The sequence below is a fragment of the Ictalurus punctatus genome, chromosome 1, assembly GCF_001660625.3.
Source record: "Ictalurus punctatus breed USDA103 chromosome 1, Coco_2.0, whole genome shotgun sequence".
NCBI lineage: Eukaryota > Metazoa > Chordata > Actinopteri > Siluriformes > Ictaluridae > Ictalurus > Ictalurus punctatus.
In genome coordinates, this window is record NC_030416.2 from 5,969,080 (window position 1) to 5,986,282 (window position 17,203).

At 39.1% G+C, this 17,203-nt stretch overlaps 1 protein-coding gene across 2 annotated transcripts in view; it reads right to left on the minus strand.

Moving 5' to 3' along the window:
• The window catches only part of dnah5l (dynein, axonemal, heavy chain 5 like), a 277,853-nt gene that overhangs the window by 243,501 nt on the left and 17,149 nt on the right, over nucleotides 1–17,203 (minus strand). The window contains exons 12-19 of one of the 2 annotated variants that reach the window (XM_047154066.2): nucleotides 15,672–15,765; nucleotides 15,477–15,575; nucleotides 14,290–14,471; nucleotides 9,729–9,848; nucleotides 8,267–8,471; nucleotides 8,006–8,101; nucleotides 5,338–5,511; nucleotides 5,144–5,233 (exon numbers count right to left, since the gene is read on the minus strand). In XM_047154066.2, coding sequence (XP_047010022.1) covers nucleotides 5,144–5,233; nucleotides 5,338–5,511; nucleotides 8,006–8,101; nucleotides 8,267–8,471; nucleotides 9,729–9,848; nucleotides 14,290–14,471; nucleotides 15,477–15,575; nucleotides 15,672–15,765 — 1,060 coding nt within the window. Of the gene's footprint in view, nucleotides 1–5,143; nucleotides 5,234–5,337; nucleotides 5,512–8,005; nucleotides 8,102–8,266; nucleotides 8,472–9,728; nucleotides 9,849–14,289; nucleotides 14,472–15,476; nucleotides 15,576–15,671; nucleotides 15,766–17,203 lie in introns of those variants that run through there. The other variant, XM_047154071.2, reaches the window with a different exon arrangement.

Consider the following 17,203-nt stretch of genomic DNA (forward strand, 5'->3'; position numbering starts at 1 on the left):
TTTTTCAAATATTAGATATACTCCTCAAAATTAGACACACTTTTTTGCACACACAGTGAGCCCATAGTGATGAAATACAACATGTGATTACTCTGTTTAGGTACCATGCATCCACAATTAAAGCACTATTATTAAAGTACTAATACAGTAACTGGAAGTACATAAGAAGAGAATACATCACCCCAGAGAAAGGACATCACTAGTCTTTGTCCATTCTCTCTGCTGGATCAACCTCACAGCATAAAAGAGTGAAGCTCTCTCCCTTAGGCTGATCACCACATGCGGTCTGGCTTCATAAAAGAGACTATCTTTCCTACTTTCCTCTTATCTGAGATAGTAATGAGAGAAATGCTCACCTTTCCCAAAGGCGTAAAATCAATCAGTGCTACCCAGTAGCATTGAACATGTTGTTGTGTTTCTTGTCATGCAAGTTTACTTTCTATCATTAAACTTTCTATTTTTAAAGCTCAGTGCGTTTTCAACTCTCTTGTCGTTGCACACACACACACACACACACACACACAAAAACACACCCCACCCCATCCCCATCATACACAAACAGATATGCAACTGTTCTTTGTCTGTTACTATTTATAATTAGGCTCATAGTTAAAAGTTAATTGGTGTTTATTATTTTCTATATATTTCAATAGAGTCAATATTAATGAACATCTTATTGTGGTATGGTCCCAAGGTGGAGATAATATTTCTTATGATCGATTCATTGAACTGGTTTGCACCATATTTAATCATGAACCAGAAAGGAAGGAGATCAGAACAACTCCTATCAGTAACCCAGGAAATCGTAGTGCTGCTGAACGCCCTTGAGTTGTGAACATTCGTTGCCAGCAAAAGCTGGAATGAACCTGCATTTTAGGTAGCTTATCGCCAAGGCTTAAACTCTGTACTCACTGAGCTTGCATGTTGCAATCAAGCAAAAGTCCCTGGACACCCTCACTGATCTCTCCATTTGTCTCAACAACCTGCTTTGTAAGTGACTGCTTCCTAAAATGACAAAAAGTCTAGCCTGACGAGAGGCCAGTAGAAAAGTATGCAGGTCCGCCAATCTTACAGCCCTTGCTCTTGAAAAACGGACAAAATTAGGACTATGCTTCTATTGTGGTAGCAACCAACACCAGATTTACACCAGGAAAATGGTCTTAATCACCACTACGAGTATTGCGTTTTGTCATATGGCCTCTCTTGCACCCCTTCTGCATTCTAGGGATGTCACTAGAACCAATACTTCGGTACCAACATTCTTAAAACGTGACGGTACTTGTTTTTCTGCACCCTCGTTGGAACCGATTCTAAAGGAGGTACTGTGGTTGCAATTCTTCCGGACCTGATGGGGGCAGCAAATACGCACCAGTGTTTTAGTCGGTCCACAAGTGGTGAAGAAGAAGAAGAACGCCTACAAGCACACGGGAAAAACTACAGAAGATTAGCTTAGCTTAACAAGTTTAGCTCCGCCCTGACTTGTTGATAGGAAAAGAGAGGAAAGCTAGTCTCTGTTTCCAGTGTGCAACCGATGCTATCGTTCATTTCAAACAAAGCGAGGAAACACCTGCAATTTGGCGAAGCACCTGAAAGACATTATGTTTGTTTGAGGCAGCTGCATTGTTGCCATGAAACCAGCTAACATTATGCTCCATGTAATGTTAGCGATGGCCAGTTATTTGTTAACGACGCTAATGCACTGCAATGTTATAAACTACCTCCTAATGGGCCACCATGCATCCCCATTCAGCCCGTGTCCTGTCAGCTAAATCTAGCCTAATGTCACTAATAATTATTCAAATGCTCATGCTTTTAATAAATCTTTCTGGCCTGCCACCATATCAGTCAATTTAAACTAATGCTTGCATTCAGAGTATAAGGTGTGTGTGTGTGCGTGTGTGTGTGTGTGTGTGTGTGTGTGTGTGTGTGTGTGTGTGTGTGTGCGCGCTCGCATCTGTGTGCATGCGTGTGTGTGCACGTGCGTCTGTGAGCGTCTCTGTGTGTGTGAGTGCGAGTGCGTGCGCGTTTAGGAATGCACCTCCACTCATTGTCAGACAGTGTTTGATAACTAAAATACCCCCCCCCTTCTTTGCCAGTATAAGCCAGAGCAGGATGTCCTCCAGGAGAGTTTTTAATTTACTTTATTTTATTTCATTTTTATACCACACCATGGTATCGACTTTGGTATCGAGTATCATGTACTTTTGGTGGTATCGGTACCGACTACTAGATTTTTGGTATCGTGACATCCCTGCTGCATTCTGGTGTCTAATAAATGACATGCTCAAAGACATACTAGGAAAATATAATCAATGACATTTTGATTTATTTGTCGTCCTAAGAAACTCATGTCCGCCATGTGAAACAAGTACGTCATCAACTAATGCAAAACCACTTAAGTCAAAGGAAACAAATGTGAATTTCAAGTCACGCAGACTTCATTCCTGGGCTACATCATTTCTCCAGTAGGCATCTTCAAGGACCAAAGAAAGGCAGCAGTTGTCAAGGTACCAACCCCAGTAAAAGTGTCAATTCCTCACTGTCGCCAAGTTCTACCGATGCTTCTACTACTACCAGTGTACATGGGTTCAGCTCCTTCCCCAGTCCACTAACAACCCTATTAATGAAACAAATGTGAAATCCGAAGGCTGACCAAGCTTTGCAAAACATTAAAGAAGCATTCAACACAGCATCCATCCTTAAGCATCCTGACCCAACTAAACCCTTCATAGTGGAGGTAGGTGCCTTTGAAACTGGTGTAGGTGTCATAATGTCTCAAAGATTTGAGGAAAAACCCAAGCAACATCCAGTGGGTTGCTCAAAAAAACTCACACCAGCCAAACGTAATTCTAGTGTGGCTAACCAAGAATTATTCACCACTATTAGCCTTAGAAGACACTGGCTTGGAGGCAACCTGCATCCATTCCTCATCTTCACAGACCTTAAGAATCTGTAATATCTAACAACATCCAAATGGTTCAACTTCTGCTAAGCTAGATAGGGTCTATTCTTCACCAGGTTTAATTTCAACATCTTCTTCCAGCCCAGTTCTAAAAATGGCAAGACCAACTTTCTTTCATGCATGTTCCCTGCTTTGCCCAAAGAACAAACTTCCTTTTAAGTTGGGGTATGTGATGAAAAGAATTTCACTGTGTTGTAATGTATATGTGACCAATAAAGATTCATTATAAAGACCCATTATGAAGCCATTCTCCCCAAATCATGTTTTGTGGGAGCACAAACCGGGGAATTGGACAGAGAAATAGCCCAGGCCTATCATCTTCAGTTTCCTGAATCCTGCTCCCATGGAAAAGTCAATGTTCCACCCAGTTTGTGGGTTAAACTCATCATTTGGGCTTCCACCTCACCTGTCACTGGACAACCGGGCATTCATAAAACCTACAGTCACATAACATGTACTGGTGGTCCAACATACTCACTGTCATACATCAGGGCATCTTATCATGCACTGTTTGTACCCAGTCCAAGGTCTCATGCACCATACCTGCAGGTGAATTACTAATTCACTAAGCCAATCCTGCCTTGCTCTGGACTTCATAACAGAGAGACCAATCTCCCAAGAAAGGCTATCCTAGGGATCATAATCTGATTTTCTAAGTCACACCTCCTGACATCACTATCCAAGCTGCACAAAACATTCAAAACTGCTGAACTCCTGTTTAATCATGTGTTCAGATATTTTGGGTTATCAGAGTACATCATGAGTGACCAGGGAGCACAATTCACGTCCATGTCTGGAAGTGCTTCATGGAGAAGCTGAGAATAGCCATCAGCCATCAGCCTCTGGATAAGATACACAAGCCAATGTGCAGGTGGAGTGAGCCAACCAAGAAATCGTCAGGTTCCTATGCTCCGTCTGGCCTGATAATCAGGAGGATTGGGTTTGCTTCCTGGATATGTGCAGAACTCATTGAGGTGCACAGTTCAATTTCAATTCAATTCAATTTTATTTGTATAGCGCTTTTAACAATGGACATTGTCTCAAAGCAGCTTTACAGAAACATATAAACACAGGATACATATTTAAAGTGTGTGAATTTATCCCTATTGTGCAAGCAAGTGGTGACGGTGGCAAGGAAAAACTAAGATGATATGAGGAAGAAAGCTTGAGAGGAACCAGACTCAGGAGGGAACCCATCCTCATCTGCCTAACAATGGACAGTATGAAAATAAAAGAAAGTTCATTGTGGTTTTAACATGAAGTCAGTTTGTTGAACTAGTCCACTGTTCACCAGAGGAGACCTAAGTGCAAAACCGCATGTGGTAATTGCGGTCCCAACGCAACCGTAGTCTCAGCAACCACAGCAAGAATGTCCACTCCCTTCCAGTGCGTCCTCAGTTACCAGCCTCTCTTGTTCCGGTCATATCACAGTAAACCAACAACTCCATTTCCCAGAATACACCAACAACTACAAACATGGCCGAATAGGACTACACTTAAGCCCCCCCCCCGCCCATGCAACCCCCCCCATACACGTTCACCTTCTCCAGAGTGCTAATCAGACACACCTGTTCCCATTTCCACACATAATCATACCACACATACAAGATATTGTTCAAACCCTTTGTCTTTGTGAAGTGTACGCTCAGTTGCCTTGTCTCTGTCATTACCAAGCCTTATATCATGTCAGGTTATTTGGTATTTTGACTTTGCTTATGTTTACAACTATCACTCTTTGCCCTGCCCTGTTTGTGCTGCTTGTCTGACCGCCTGACCTCTGCCTGTTAATGATTATTGTCTTCTGCCTTATCCTTTGGACTTCTTGTTGTCTCATTAAACTGCCATACCTGCATTTGCTTCTGTCTGCACCTCCTTTACGTGACAGTTCCAATGGAATTTTAACACCACCGACTCTCCAGCAGTGGACAAGTGGTTCAGATCGGACTTACACCCCCATGACGTTTTCTAATGCGCTGAATTGTATGTATTTGCAAGTGTGGCTTACGTGTCCAATTACTTGTAGGGGCCACAGTATACATTATTAGGGCCACAGTTGAATTTTATATATATATATATATATATATATATATATATATATATATATATATATATATATATATATATATATATATATATATATATATATATATATATATATAAAATTATAGTGGTTTTCATTACCCATAAAATATCCATTTTCTTTTTCAGTATTTCCATTGGCAACTCAAGTCTTCGGAAAAGATGACGTGACCATAATATTCTCCCAGCTACCTACATAAGACAAAAGTAAACAGTAGTTTCAATGAAAATTGCACATTTTGTAAAAAAATAAAATACAGAAAAACAAAAACAAAAGACACATATGTTGCACTTACAGGTGGCATATTTCGCAATATGGGAGGGTTGTCTTTGTGTTTTTTGTAGACCTTTCGCACTTGGTCCAAGTCACTGGCAAAATGCTGCAAAACAACTGCATACTTCTGACTGAGGTCCATCTGCTTACCCACAATATTCTCAAATTTTAACAACAAATGAAGCACTTGTTCTGTCTGTGAAAGAAACAGAACAGAAAGTACTTTTCAATACTTTAGTGAAAGTATTTTTCATGTTTAATTGCTTTGCTAATTACACTGTCTAATTATAATTACCTTAAAGTCATTAATTTGAATAATTACACTTTATATACATCATTATTAAATGTCTACACACAACTGTAATCTTATCGTAGATAACACTTATTCTTAAAATCAGATGTTAATTTTGAATTCCAATGACCAATATACAGTGCCTCCAGTAAGTATGCACCCCTCTCTTTTTGCGGCATGTTTTTGCTGATTCTAAACCACAAAGTTTGATGCAGCTAATTGTCTGGAAGGTCTTTGTATGCTGTAGCATTAAGATTTCCTTCAATGGAACTACGGAGCTTAGCCCAAACCTGTTTCATCATAATGCCCCTGTGCACAAATTGAGGTCCATAAAGACAAGGAGTGCCAAGGTTGGTTTGGAAGAATTGAAGTGGCCTGCACAGAGCCCTGACTTCAACCCTACTGAACACCTTTGGGGTGAATTGGAAAGCTAACAGCATGCCAGTCCTTATCACCCAAAATTAGTGCCTGGCCTCACTAATTTTCATGTGGCTGTATGGGCAAATCCCCACAGCCACATTCAAAACACTAGTGGAAGTTTGGAGGTTATTACAAGAGTAAAGGGGGCCTAAATCTGGAATGGGATATTCACCAAGCACATACAGGGGAAATAAGTATTGGATGCATCAACATTTTTTTCAGTAAACATCTTTATATATGCTCAATTGGGATAAATTCACACATTTAAAATCTGTATCCTGTGTGAAATATTTCTGTAAAGCTTCTTTGAGACAATGACCATTGTAAAAAGCACTATACAAATAAAATTGAATTGAGTATATTTATGATGAGGCTATTCACATTACATTTTCACCAGACATCAGTATTAACTCAACAAATCTGGAAATATAAAGAATTCACAACATTAAAGGCCATAAATAAAGTTTTGTATAATAAAGTGGAATGACACAGGAAAAAAGTATTGAACACAATAAGAAAAAGCAGATCTCCAAGGCAAGGTAAGGAATCAGCTGAAATCCGTAATCCGTTGATGGTGTATAAAAAGGCTTTTTTTTGTTACCAAGGTGTCACACAAGAAACATCTTATGATGGGTAAGAGCAAAGATCTCTCCCAAGACTTTTAGAACCTTATTGTTGCACTACAAATTGATGGAATCAGATACAGATGTATTTCAAAAGGTTCAAAACAGCATTCAAAACAGTCCTCCAGTTAGCACACTTGGGGCCACTGTCCACAAGTAAAAGCAACATCACTCCGTCATCAACTGGCCATGCACAGGAGCTTCTCGCAAGATTTCTGACCAGGGAGTCAGAAAAATAGTCAGAAGAGTAGCCCAAGAGCCAAGGACCACTCAGAAAGAGCTCCAGAAACACGTGGAGGCAGCAGGTGCCGTCGTCACAGATAAAACAATAGGCAATGCACTCCACTGCTCACGCTCACCCCGCAAGACTCCAGAAAGAAAAGGCATGTCGAAGATTTTTTTGTTTGCTACAACTCATTTGGACAAGCCTATGAAATACTGGGAGACTATAGTCTGGTCAAATGAGAGCAAAATTGAACTTTTTGGCTGTCATATTACACACCATGTTTGGAAAAGAAATGGCACTGCACATCACCCTTAAAACACTATACCAACAGTGACGTTTGGAGGTGGAGGCGTCATGGTGTGGGGCTGTATTTCCATCACATGGTACTGGCAAACCTCATATAACTGAAGGAACGATGAATGGAGCCCTTTACTGATAGATTCTTGAGAAGAATTTGCTGCCATCCACCAGGATGATGAAGATGAGATGTGGGTGGAACTTCCAGCAGGACAGCGATCCAAAGCATACAGCAAAGGAAACTCTCAATTGATTTCAGAGAAATAAATCAAGGTGTTAGAATGGCCCAATCTATCACCTGACTTGAATCCAATTGAACAAGATTTAAAGACAATATGTTTAGAAGAATGGGCCAAAATCACACCTGAACACTGCAGCCCATTAATTTCTTCATACATGAAGTGTCTTGAAGATGTCATTACAAACAAATGCTTTTTCCACTAAGTATTAAATAAAATTCAGTTAGAGTGTTCAATACTTTTTTTCCTGTGTCATTCCACTTTATTACACATAACTTTATTTATGTACTTTAAATGGTGTGAATTCTTTATATTTCCAGATTTCTTGAGTTAATACTGATGTCTGGTGAAAATTTAATGTGAATAGCATCATTGGAAATATGTTTACTAAAAAAAAGTGTTGACACGTCCAATACTTATTTCCCCCACTGTATGCATATGATTGGTCAGCTTTCCACATACTTTTTTTGGTCATACATTGTAGTTCTTAAATTAATATATTAATATTAAATTAAATAATAATATTAAATTAATGTGAGAATAAAACATAGGAAGCTTATAATCATAACCAGGTGATGTTTAAAAATCCTCACAGGGTGTGGCTGTTCAAAGAAGGTATCCATCAGTGTATGAAGACATTGATACAAGCACTGTATTTGGCTTTTGACCTCTGTGTAGTCACTATCAAACTGAAAGAAAAACAACACATTTCATGATATGCACAAACAATGTAATAATATAGAAACATTATATATATATATATATATATATATATATATATATATATATATATATATATATATATATATATATATATATATATAAAAACATCTAAAATGACTTCTGTGGCATACCTCAACTTTTCGGTGATCCAGCATATTGTATGTTTTGGAATTTTGGATGTTGGCTACAATAGTTTGGAAGCGTACATGTATTTTCTCAATGCCCTCCACCTTTATTAACTGCAAAGCTGACAGAGTTTCTAGAGTTGTAGCCAAGTCTGCAATATTCTGCAGGTGTTTACAGAATGTATCAAACTTTCCAAAGACATAATTCTCACTGCCAAAAAGATGATTGTAGATATTTATAATCAATACATTTACTACTGTATTTCAATGTTTAATGAAACAGACCCTGAATATGTAATACAGACAGACAGTGGCTTTAGAAAGTATTCAGAGCCTATCAGTTTTTGCTGACTTTATTGTATCATAGATTTAATTAATGGATGAAATGTATTTTATTCATTAATCTGCACACAATAATCCATAAGGAACTCCAAATTGAGCTCTGGTTATCTTTAGTTGTCTGTAGAACTTTACTGGAATCCATGTGTGGCAAATACAATTGATTGGACATGATTTAGAAAGGTACACGCCTGTGTGTATAAGGTCCCACAATTCATACTGCATGTCTGACAAAAAAAAAAAAAAACAAGCCACAGACCTCTGCAATCAAATTGAGTTGAGACGTAGACCTGAGCAAGGGTACAAAACCATTTTTAAAGCTTTGACTGTTCCCACTTAAAGGACTCAGAGCATGAAGACATCGATTATCTTGTCTGATGAAGCAACAGCTGAACTCTTCAAACTGAACTCCAAGCTATTTCGGGCAAAAACCAGGTACTGCTCATCAACTGGCTAACACCATAGTGATGTCAGGTGGTGCCAGCATCATGCTGTGTGGGTGCTTCTCAGCAGCAGATACAGGATACCGGTCACAATTAGGAGCAGGATGGATGCAGCCAAATACAGAGAGATACTTGAAGGAAAACTGCTCCAGAGTACACATATCAGACTGGGGCACAACTTTCAACAAGACCCAAAGTAGGGTATACAGTCAAGACTACTCTGGAGTGGCTTCAGGTCAGATCTTCAGGTCACTTGACTGATGTTCTATGGGGTCCACGCAAGGACATTTAGGGACTCCTAAATGTCCTTGAGTGGATCCCATAGAACATCTGTCAAGTGACCTAAAGACCTGATCTGAAGTCTGTAGAGGCTTAACCAAGAAGACTGGAAGATGTAGTTGCTGCCAAAGGAGCTTCTGCAAAGTACTAAATAAAGGGCCTCAATACTAATAACTTATTAAATTAGTTGTTTTATTTGTAATAAAGTTGCCAAAAAAAGTCTAAAAACTTGCATTTGCTTTATCATTATTGATTATTGTGTGTAGATTGATGGCCAAAAAATTAAGGCATTTTAATTTAAATCTATAATATAATAACTTGTACCCAAATGTGTTGGATGTCATTAATGGCCGGTATAGATCTTTTCTCAGTCCATTCTTTTTAAAAATTGCAATTATTGTAGGTACCTAAATTCAAACTTTCGTTCAGAGGGGTTTTGCTGGAGTTCTTCCCATATTTTTTGGAAGCACTGCCGGTACTGCTGGTTCAGCTGCAAACATTCACTGATTCTCTTAAGCATTTCCTTCCTAAAAAGCAAATTAATATAGAACAATTACATACCCAAATTATGTCATCATATTTGTTGTACTTACAACAGTATAGAAGCTCTTAGAGTATTCACTATATGGCCTAAAGCAGATGTGTCAAACTCAAGGCCAAGATTGCGCCAGATCGATCAAGCGTCTGTTGATGTATAAAACCCTAATTTCAAGTTAAACTAGCCCTTAACAATGGCCAAGAGAAAAGTTGATTCTGAAAAGAGAGCCTTTCAAAACCAGTGGGAGGCTGGGTACATGTTTACTGACATTGCTGGTAAACCTGTGTGTCTTGTTTGTGGAGCTAATGTGGCTGTATTTAAGGAATATAATCTAAAATGGCACTATGAGACAAAACATCAGGACAAGTTGAAAAACCTGAATGCAGAGCAGAAGCTACAGAAGGTCGAAGAGTTGAAGAGGAATCTTACATCACAGCAGACGTTTTTCACCCAGGCAAAATCACAAAGTGAAAGTCAAAGCAGGTTTTATTGTGGCAGAGGAGATAGCCAAATCAGCCCGGCCATTTACCGAGGGAGAGTTTCTGAAGAGCTGCATGATGAAAGTGTGCAACGTCTTGTGTCCAGACAAAAAGGAGGTGTTTGCAAATGTAAGCCTTAGCAGAAATACGGTTGCTGATCGGGTTTGTGAGATGGCCACTGATTTCAAAACACAGTTGATTGAAAGAGGCAAAGACTTTGTTGCATACTCCCTTGCTGTGCATGAAAGTACTGACATGACTGATACTGCACAGCTGGCCATCCTCATTCGTGGAGTGGACTCCAGTTTGTGTGTTACAGAGGAAATATTGGACATTAAATCGATGCACGGGACAACGACAGGAAAAGACATTTCTGGAAACATATGTCAAAGTGTAACCGATATGAAACTGCCTTGGGACAAACTTGTTGGACTTATAACAGATGGAGCACCGGCGATGTGCGGTGAAAAAAGTGGATTAGTGGGAAGGATACGGTTAAAAATGCAGGAGAACTGTACTGGTGAGTTGACAGCATACACCAGGAATCTCTTTGCGGTAAAGTCCTAAAAATGGAACATGTAATGAGCACTGTAACGCAAGCCATAAACTTTATCAGAGCCAAAGGGTTAAATCACCACCAATTTCAGTCTTTTATGTGGGAAATAGATTCTGAGTTTGGTGACTTGCCTTATCACACAGAGGTGCGGTGAGTTTTGTGACTTGCCTTATCACACAGAGGTGCAGAGTTTTTGAGTTGGCCAAGGAAATCTGTCAGTTCTTGGACAGTAAAGGAAAAGACTCCACACTTCTGCGGGATGAAAAGTGGAAATGTGAGTTGGCATTTCTGGCTGACATAACTAGTCATCTCAGCGTCTTAAACCTTCAGCTCCAGGGACGGGACCGCATGATCACTGATATGTATGATGCAGTGAAGGCATTTCAAGTGAAGCTGCGCTCATGCGAGACACAAATGCACCAATGCAACTTGTCTCACTTTCCCTGTTGCCGAGTAATGTTGATCCAAGTCAGCACCACGGTGTTCCCAAATGCACACTTTGCTGATAAACTGAGCGCACTTCGCACTGAGTTCGCACGGCGCTTTGGTGACTTTGAAGCACAGAAAAGTAATTTCGAGCTGCTTCACAACCCATTTGCCGTCGACGTGGAAACTGCACCTGTACAGATTCAGATGGAGCTGATAGAGCTGCAGTGTAATGGGACACTAAAGACAAAGTACGACACTGTGGGGCCCGCACAGTTCACTCGCTTCATTCCTGATGCAATGCCCCAGCTCCGTCTACATGCGGCACGAACCTTGTGCATCTTTGGTAGCACATATCTGTGTGAGAAGCTGTTCTCTGTGATGAAGACTAACAAAACATCACACACGAGTCATCTCACTGAGTCCATCCTGAGAATCTCCACAACACAAAACCATACCCCAAACATAAACGAACTTGTAGCCAAGAAAAGATGCCAAGCATCCAGCTCTGACATAATGGCATAAGTGCAAAGAAAATGAAATGCTTTGATTTGTTATTATTTTAACTTTTACTTAAAAGCACAATTTTTATTTATATTTTCAGGTATTTTTGCAGCATGTTCATATTTTGAATTTGTATAATTTTGACAGTAGATATTTTTATGGAGAGCAATATTTTTTAAGTTATTTAAAGTTTATTTATTTTGGAAAAATATTGTATCCTGTATGTTTCTATTCAGGATACAATATTTTTGTGTGTATATATATATATATATATATATATATATACACACACACACAATATGGCCCCCTGTGCGATTGAGTTTGACACAGCTGGCCTAAAGTATGTGGACACCTGACCTTCACAGTCATATATAGGCCTTCCCCAAACTGTTGCCACAAAGTTCGAATTACACAATCATCTCAAATGTCTTATGTATGCTGTGACTCAACTGAACACCTTTGGGATGAATAAGAATGATGACTGTGTACCAGGCCTTCTCAACCAGCATCGGCGCCTAACCTTATTAATGCTCGTGGTTGAATGGGCATAATTCCCCACAGCCACATTCTAAAATCTAGCAAAAAGCCTTCCCAGAAGTGAGGAAATTATTTCAAGAGGAAACGGAAAACTAAATCTGGAATGGGATGTTCAAAAAGCACATATGGGTGTGATGGTTAGGTGTCCACATATTTTTGTCCATATAGTGTATCATGTAACTTTTCATTGTGTAAAAAAGATTATTAAAAATAAAATAAAAAATTACACTAGGAAAGCAAAAGACTGCAAAGAAAAAACATCAGTAAAAACTGTGCCTATTTCTCTAAAATCCTCCATTAGCAAGCAATGATAAATAAAGGACCTTCTCAAATTTTTGGTATGGCCAACCATGACCATCCATCCTCAATGTGTTGCCAGGTGTTTGGGTATTTTTCCTCCATCATTAGTAGTAATTATACCTGTACAAACTGTGGAGTCATCTACTTAAGTGGCACACCTGCTCAGTAGCACACCTGCTGTAAAGCCTGGAGACGCTATTTTACAATACATGAAATTACTGAGGCCTTTAGTGGGAAACCTGAAGTTGTAGTTAGCTGTATATTGGGAACCAGGCCACCATACATTTCAGGTTACCTTATGGTATTAGGCAAGCATAGGTTTGCTAAGATAGTTCTTCATGTAGATGTTAATGATTTATGCATAATCAGTCAGAGGTCATGTTGCAACTATGCAACATGTTCCAACTATGGGGCATGTTCTAACATTTCACTTCTTTTCTTTCTGGTTAATTAATGAAAAAATAGTATATGTTTTATTCATAAAACAAGATCAAATATTTGTACCAGCCATTTGTAAAATTATTGTAAAAAATAGAAAAGAAAAATGCTTTGAACCTTAAGTACATTTCCACAAACTTGAGAAAACAAAAAGTGTTAGGTTGTGCCCTGCTCTCCACTACACAAACTAAACAAAGGGGAAACTTGAAACAGGTGTGAATGAACAATTGTCATCTAATGGAGACTCAGACAAAAACAGAATCAAAACTAGATAATCAATAACATGAACAGCTTGGTATACACAGAGACAAAAGCAACTGAGCATATACTTTTGCAAAGTCTGCATAGACAAACAGTCTCTTTTAAAGGGTGTGTGTGAGCGTGTGATTGGCAATAGGTGTGCATGATTAGTGTTCCAGCAAGGGAGATTGTGTCTGTGTGTTGGATTGGGAGTTGTAGTCCGTGGCGAACATGTTTTTAGGCTGAGGTGTTTTTTGGGAAACGGAGTAGCGGGTTTGATGTTATATGACGATAAGACACATTAGGGAGCAATCAATGACATGACACAGGTGGAGACCGGACTGAAACCAAAACAAACACACATGGCAATGTAACCAAAGACATAACCTGCCCTCAATAAAAAAAATTATCAGATTAGATACTGTCTTATCCAACATTCTCTGTGCAAAAAAAGTTCTTTGTCAAACACTGTTTTTGACAATAAAAGGGTCATACCATAAATTAATATTTTCATATATTTTGTATTTAATATTGGCCTCAAATAGTTTTTTGGAATAGTGCTGTTGTTACATTTGTGGTGTGACTGATGTGTTAAATTTTTGTATCATCAGTCCATGAGCTTAAGTAAACTTTGAAACGGCACAGAGTAACGAATATCAAAATTGCATACATTCGTATTCAGACCCCAGGTGCTACTACAGACAGTTGCATGGAAGTTGTATGAAAGTATGTATTGATTTTGCTGAAAAAATCATTCATGCGTGATTCTAACCCTGACCTCACCCTGTAATGCAACTTTGAATATGAACTTTCCCTTGATAAATAGTCATATCTTTTGAGCTTAAATTGCCAACTCTGTATATGGCCTATGTGTCTTATCTATCATCCCTGAAATTCAACCAACTAGGATAAGATTTCTAAAAATTTTAAGTACACTAAATGATGCTCACCTGTCTAAGTCCCAGATTTTGGTCACTCCCTGGCAGAGGTATCCCTTGCAAGTGTTGACCATTTGATTAGTAACCTTCACAAAGATGGAGGTCATATGCTCAGAAGTATTGTAGGAATGGGACACATTTTGGATCAGAAGAATGCTGTTCAGTAAACTAGGAATATGCACCAACATATTCTTCTGAAAAAGCAACAGAAATAGGTTAAAAAGGTATAAAAACCCACAACAGTATTTTACAAAGAAGTCATTAAAATGCCAAGATATACAACTAGAAATCTGAAGTTAAGACCTCAGGGCCAGATGTACATACATCAGGAGGTGCAGCACAAAACAATGATCACTAAAACTGTGCCTGAGAAAGCCTACTTATGTCCTATGCAAGAGTTGCAAAGGACATAAGTTCTTTGGACAAAAGATGAAATGCAGGCTAAGCAAGAAAGATGTATAAATTGCACTAAGGTTTTTTTTGTTTCTTTCTTTGTTTTTTAATGAAGTTTCCCACATCAAAACAAGCAACCAAAGTGTAGGTCTGATATGCAAATTGGTTTTACTCTAATAAAAAGAGTACAGGCTGTCACAAAAGTGCTGTTTAGTGTGTTGTATTTCTTCAACAATTGTGAGGAATTTGACATACCAGTTATTGGTGTACATGCTGTGACTAGGGTTGCCATAGCACACATCTACATACAAGCTTCGGGTGAAGAAGCAGTATTAAAAAAGTGTTTTTTCTAAATAGTTCTTTCACACGTGTCTTAAATAGTGTTGTATTATTACACATTTTGTCATAAGCAAATAGTAATTATGGGAATTTTTTTTTTTAAAGAAATATATATTTATAAAAAAATTTTATGTAGTGCACTGAACAGAACTATAACATTTTTCACTTCACTTTTTGTGCCAACTTCCTACTTTTGTGCCAAATTCCTACTGAAAAGTGGGAAGGAAAGAAGTGCCCAATAACCTCCCATTTACGCTCATACATCAGTTTCTTACATAACTCGCAAAGCTTTTTGCACTGAATGCATCCTAATTAAGCCTAAAAATTGGGTGAAAACAGCTTAGTACATTTGGCCCTCAGTGTGATTTTCTATATCTTAAAGAATTACCAAACTTATTTACATGATTAATATAATTTACATAATAGTTGTAGTATTGCTAATAAGAATTTACAGATTTGAAACTTACCGGGGTGCATTTTCCAAGTGTCTTGAAGAATTTTTCTAATGTGTATAGATATTTCACAGTATCTTTGGCTTCATTAGCTACAAATGTGACATTTTCATCCTACATAAAATAACTCTGTATTACAAACAACTTAATTTCTGTTCAATTTTATATTTAAAAATAAACATAATCTGTGCAATGATTATGTGAACAAACCATTTCTTTCCATTTACTCAGGGTCTTCGACTTTGCCACCTGCAGAACTCCAATAACTTTCTTCACCTGGGGTCGTTTTATTTCATCCAAAAGACTGTCAACACAATATATTCAAGTAATGTTATATAACTTTTAAAATCCTATCAAAAATCTGCAGTAGGTTAATTTATACCACCATAGTTTCACATTGCTGAAATTTGTGGATTTATACCATCAAGTACTTAAAGGTGTAATAGTTGATTTAAAAAAATCCTTACATGGAAAATAGGCAGAAGATTACCAAAAATAATGGTTTAAACCATGGCCTAAAGACAAGTGTATTATGGTCCTGAAAAAACCGGCAAAACTGCAAATGCATTTCACTCCAGACCAGAAGATATGTATGGGTCTCATGTCAGTAATTTTATAGACACTGCTCAGTGCCCCTTCGCTCTATCCCCACTGCAGCTTGTTGGGAAAGAAAAACATGGCCAAAGGCTGTGTGCAGCTCCCAGTGCAGCCAGATAATTCTTGTGTTAGCAAAAATCATGTTTTGCTTTGAAGAAAAATGTCTGGGTTATGCATGTAACCCTGTTCCCTTTCAAAGGGAACTTGACGTTGCGTGTGCTCAATGCTGTGGGAATGAGAATACCCACTCAGTTATGCTGAGGGTATAGCCTGTTCAAAAAGATCTGAGCCCAAGGGTCACTGCAAGACACTTGAGCCGGGGCAGAATGTATATCCAGACTGAAATATCGAATGAATTTGTGCGGTGTAGACCACCCCGCCGCAGCAGACACATCCTGTAAGGATACCCCTTTGGACAAAGCCTTCGAGGAGGCGACAGCCCTAATGGAATGAGCCCTTATGCCCAGACGCGTGGTTGAGACCTCGCACCTCATAAGCGATAGATTGCTTCCACTATCCAATTAGAGATGCGCTGCTTTGACACAGCATCACCTCTACTGACGCCACCAAAGCAGACCAGCAACTGCTCCGACTTACACCACTGGCCAGAGCAATGGACATAACTACAGACAGCCCTTACTGGACACAGTGGGTGCAACTTCCCTTGTTCCGGTGTAACAAAGGAGGAACAAAGAAGGGCAGAAAGCCTGCAACACTACTGGCTGGGCATCAGATGTAGGCACTTTAGGAATATAATCTGGCCCAGGATACAGGAAGGCCTTGACTAATCCAGGGGTAAAGTCAAGGCAGGAAGGGGCAACAGAGAGAGCTTGTCGATCTCCTACTTGCTTGAGAGATATCAGGGCCAGCAGAAGAGCTACCTTTAGTGTCAGAAACTTCTCAGCTGCCTCTAAGGGCTCAAATGGGGCACTTGACAGATCTTCCAGGACCACAGAAAGGTCCCAGGAAGGTATGTGTGGTCTGCAGATGGGCCTCAGCCGCCTAACACCAAGCATAAACCTCGAAGTTATTGGATATTTCCCCACAGGGGCTTCATCAATAGGGGCGTGGCTGGCCAAAATGATGCCCATGTAGACCCTGATTGTAGAAGGAGCCAACCCTGCTGAGAAATATCCTTGTAAGAA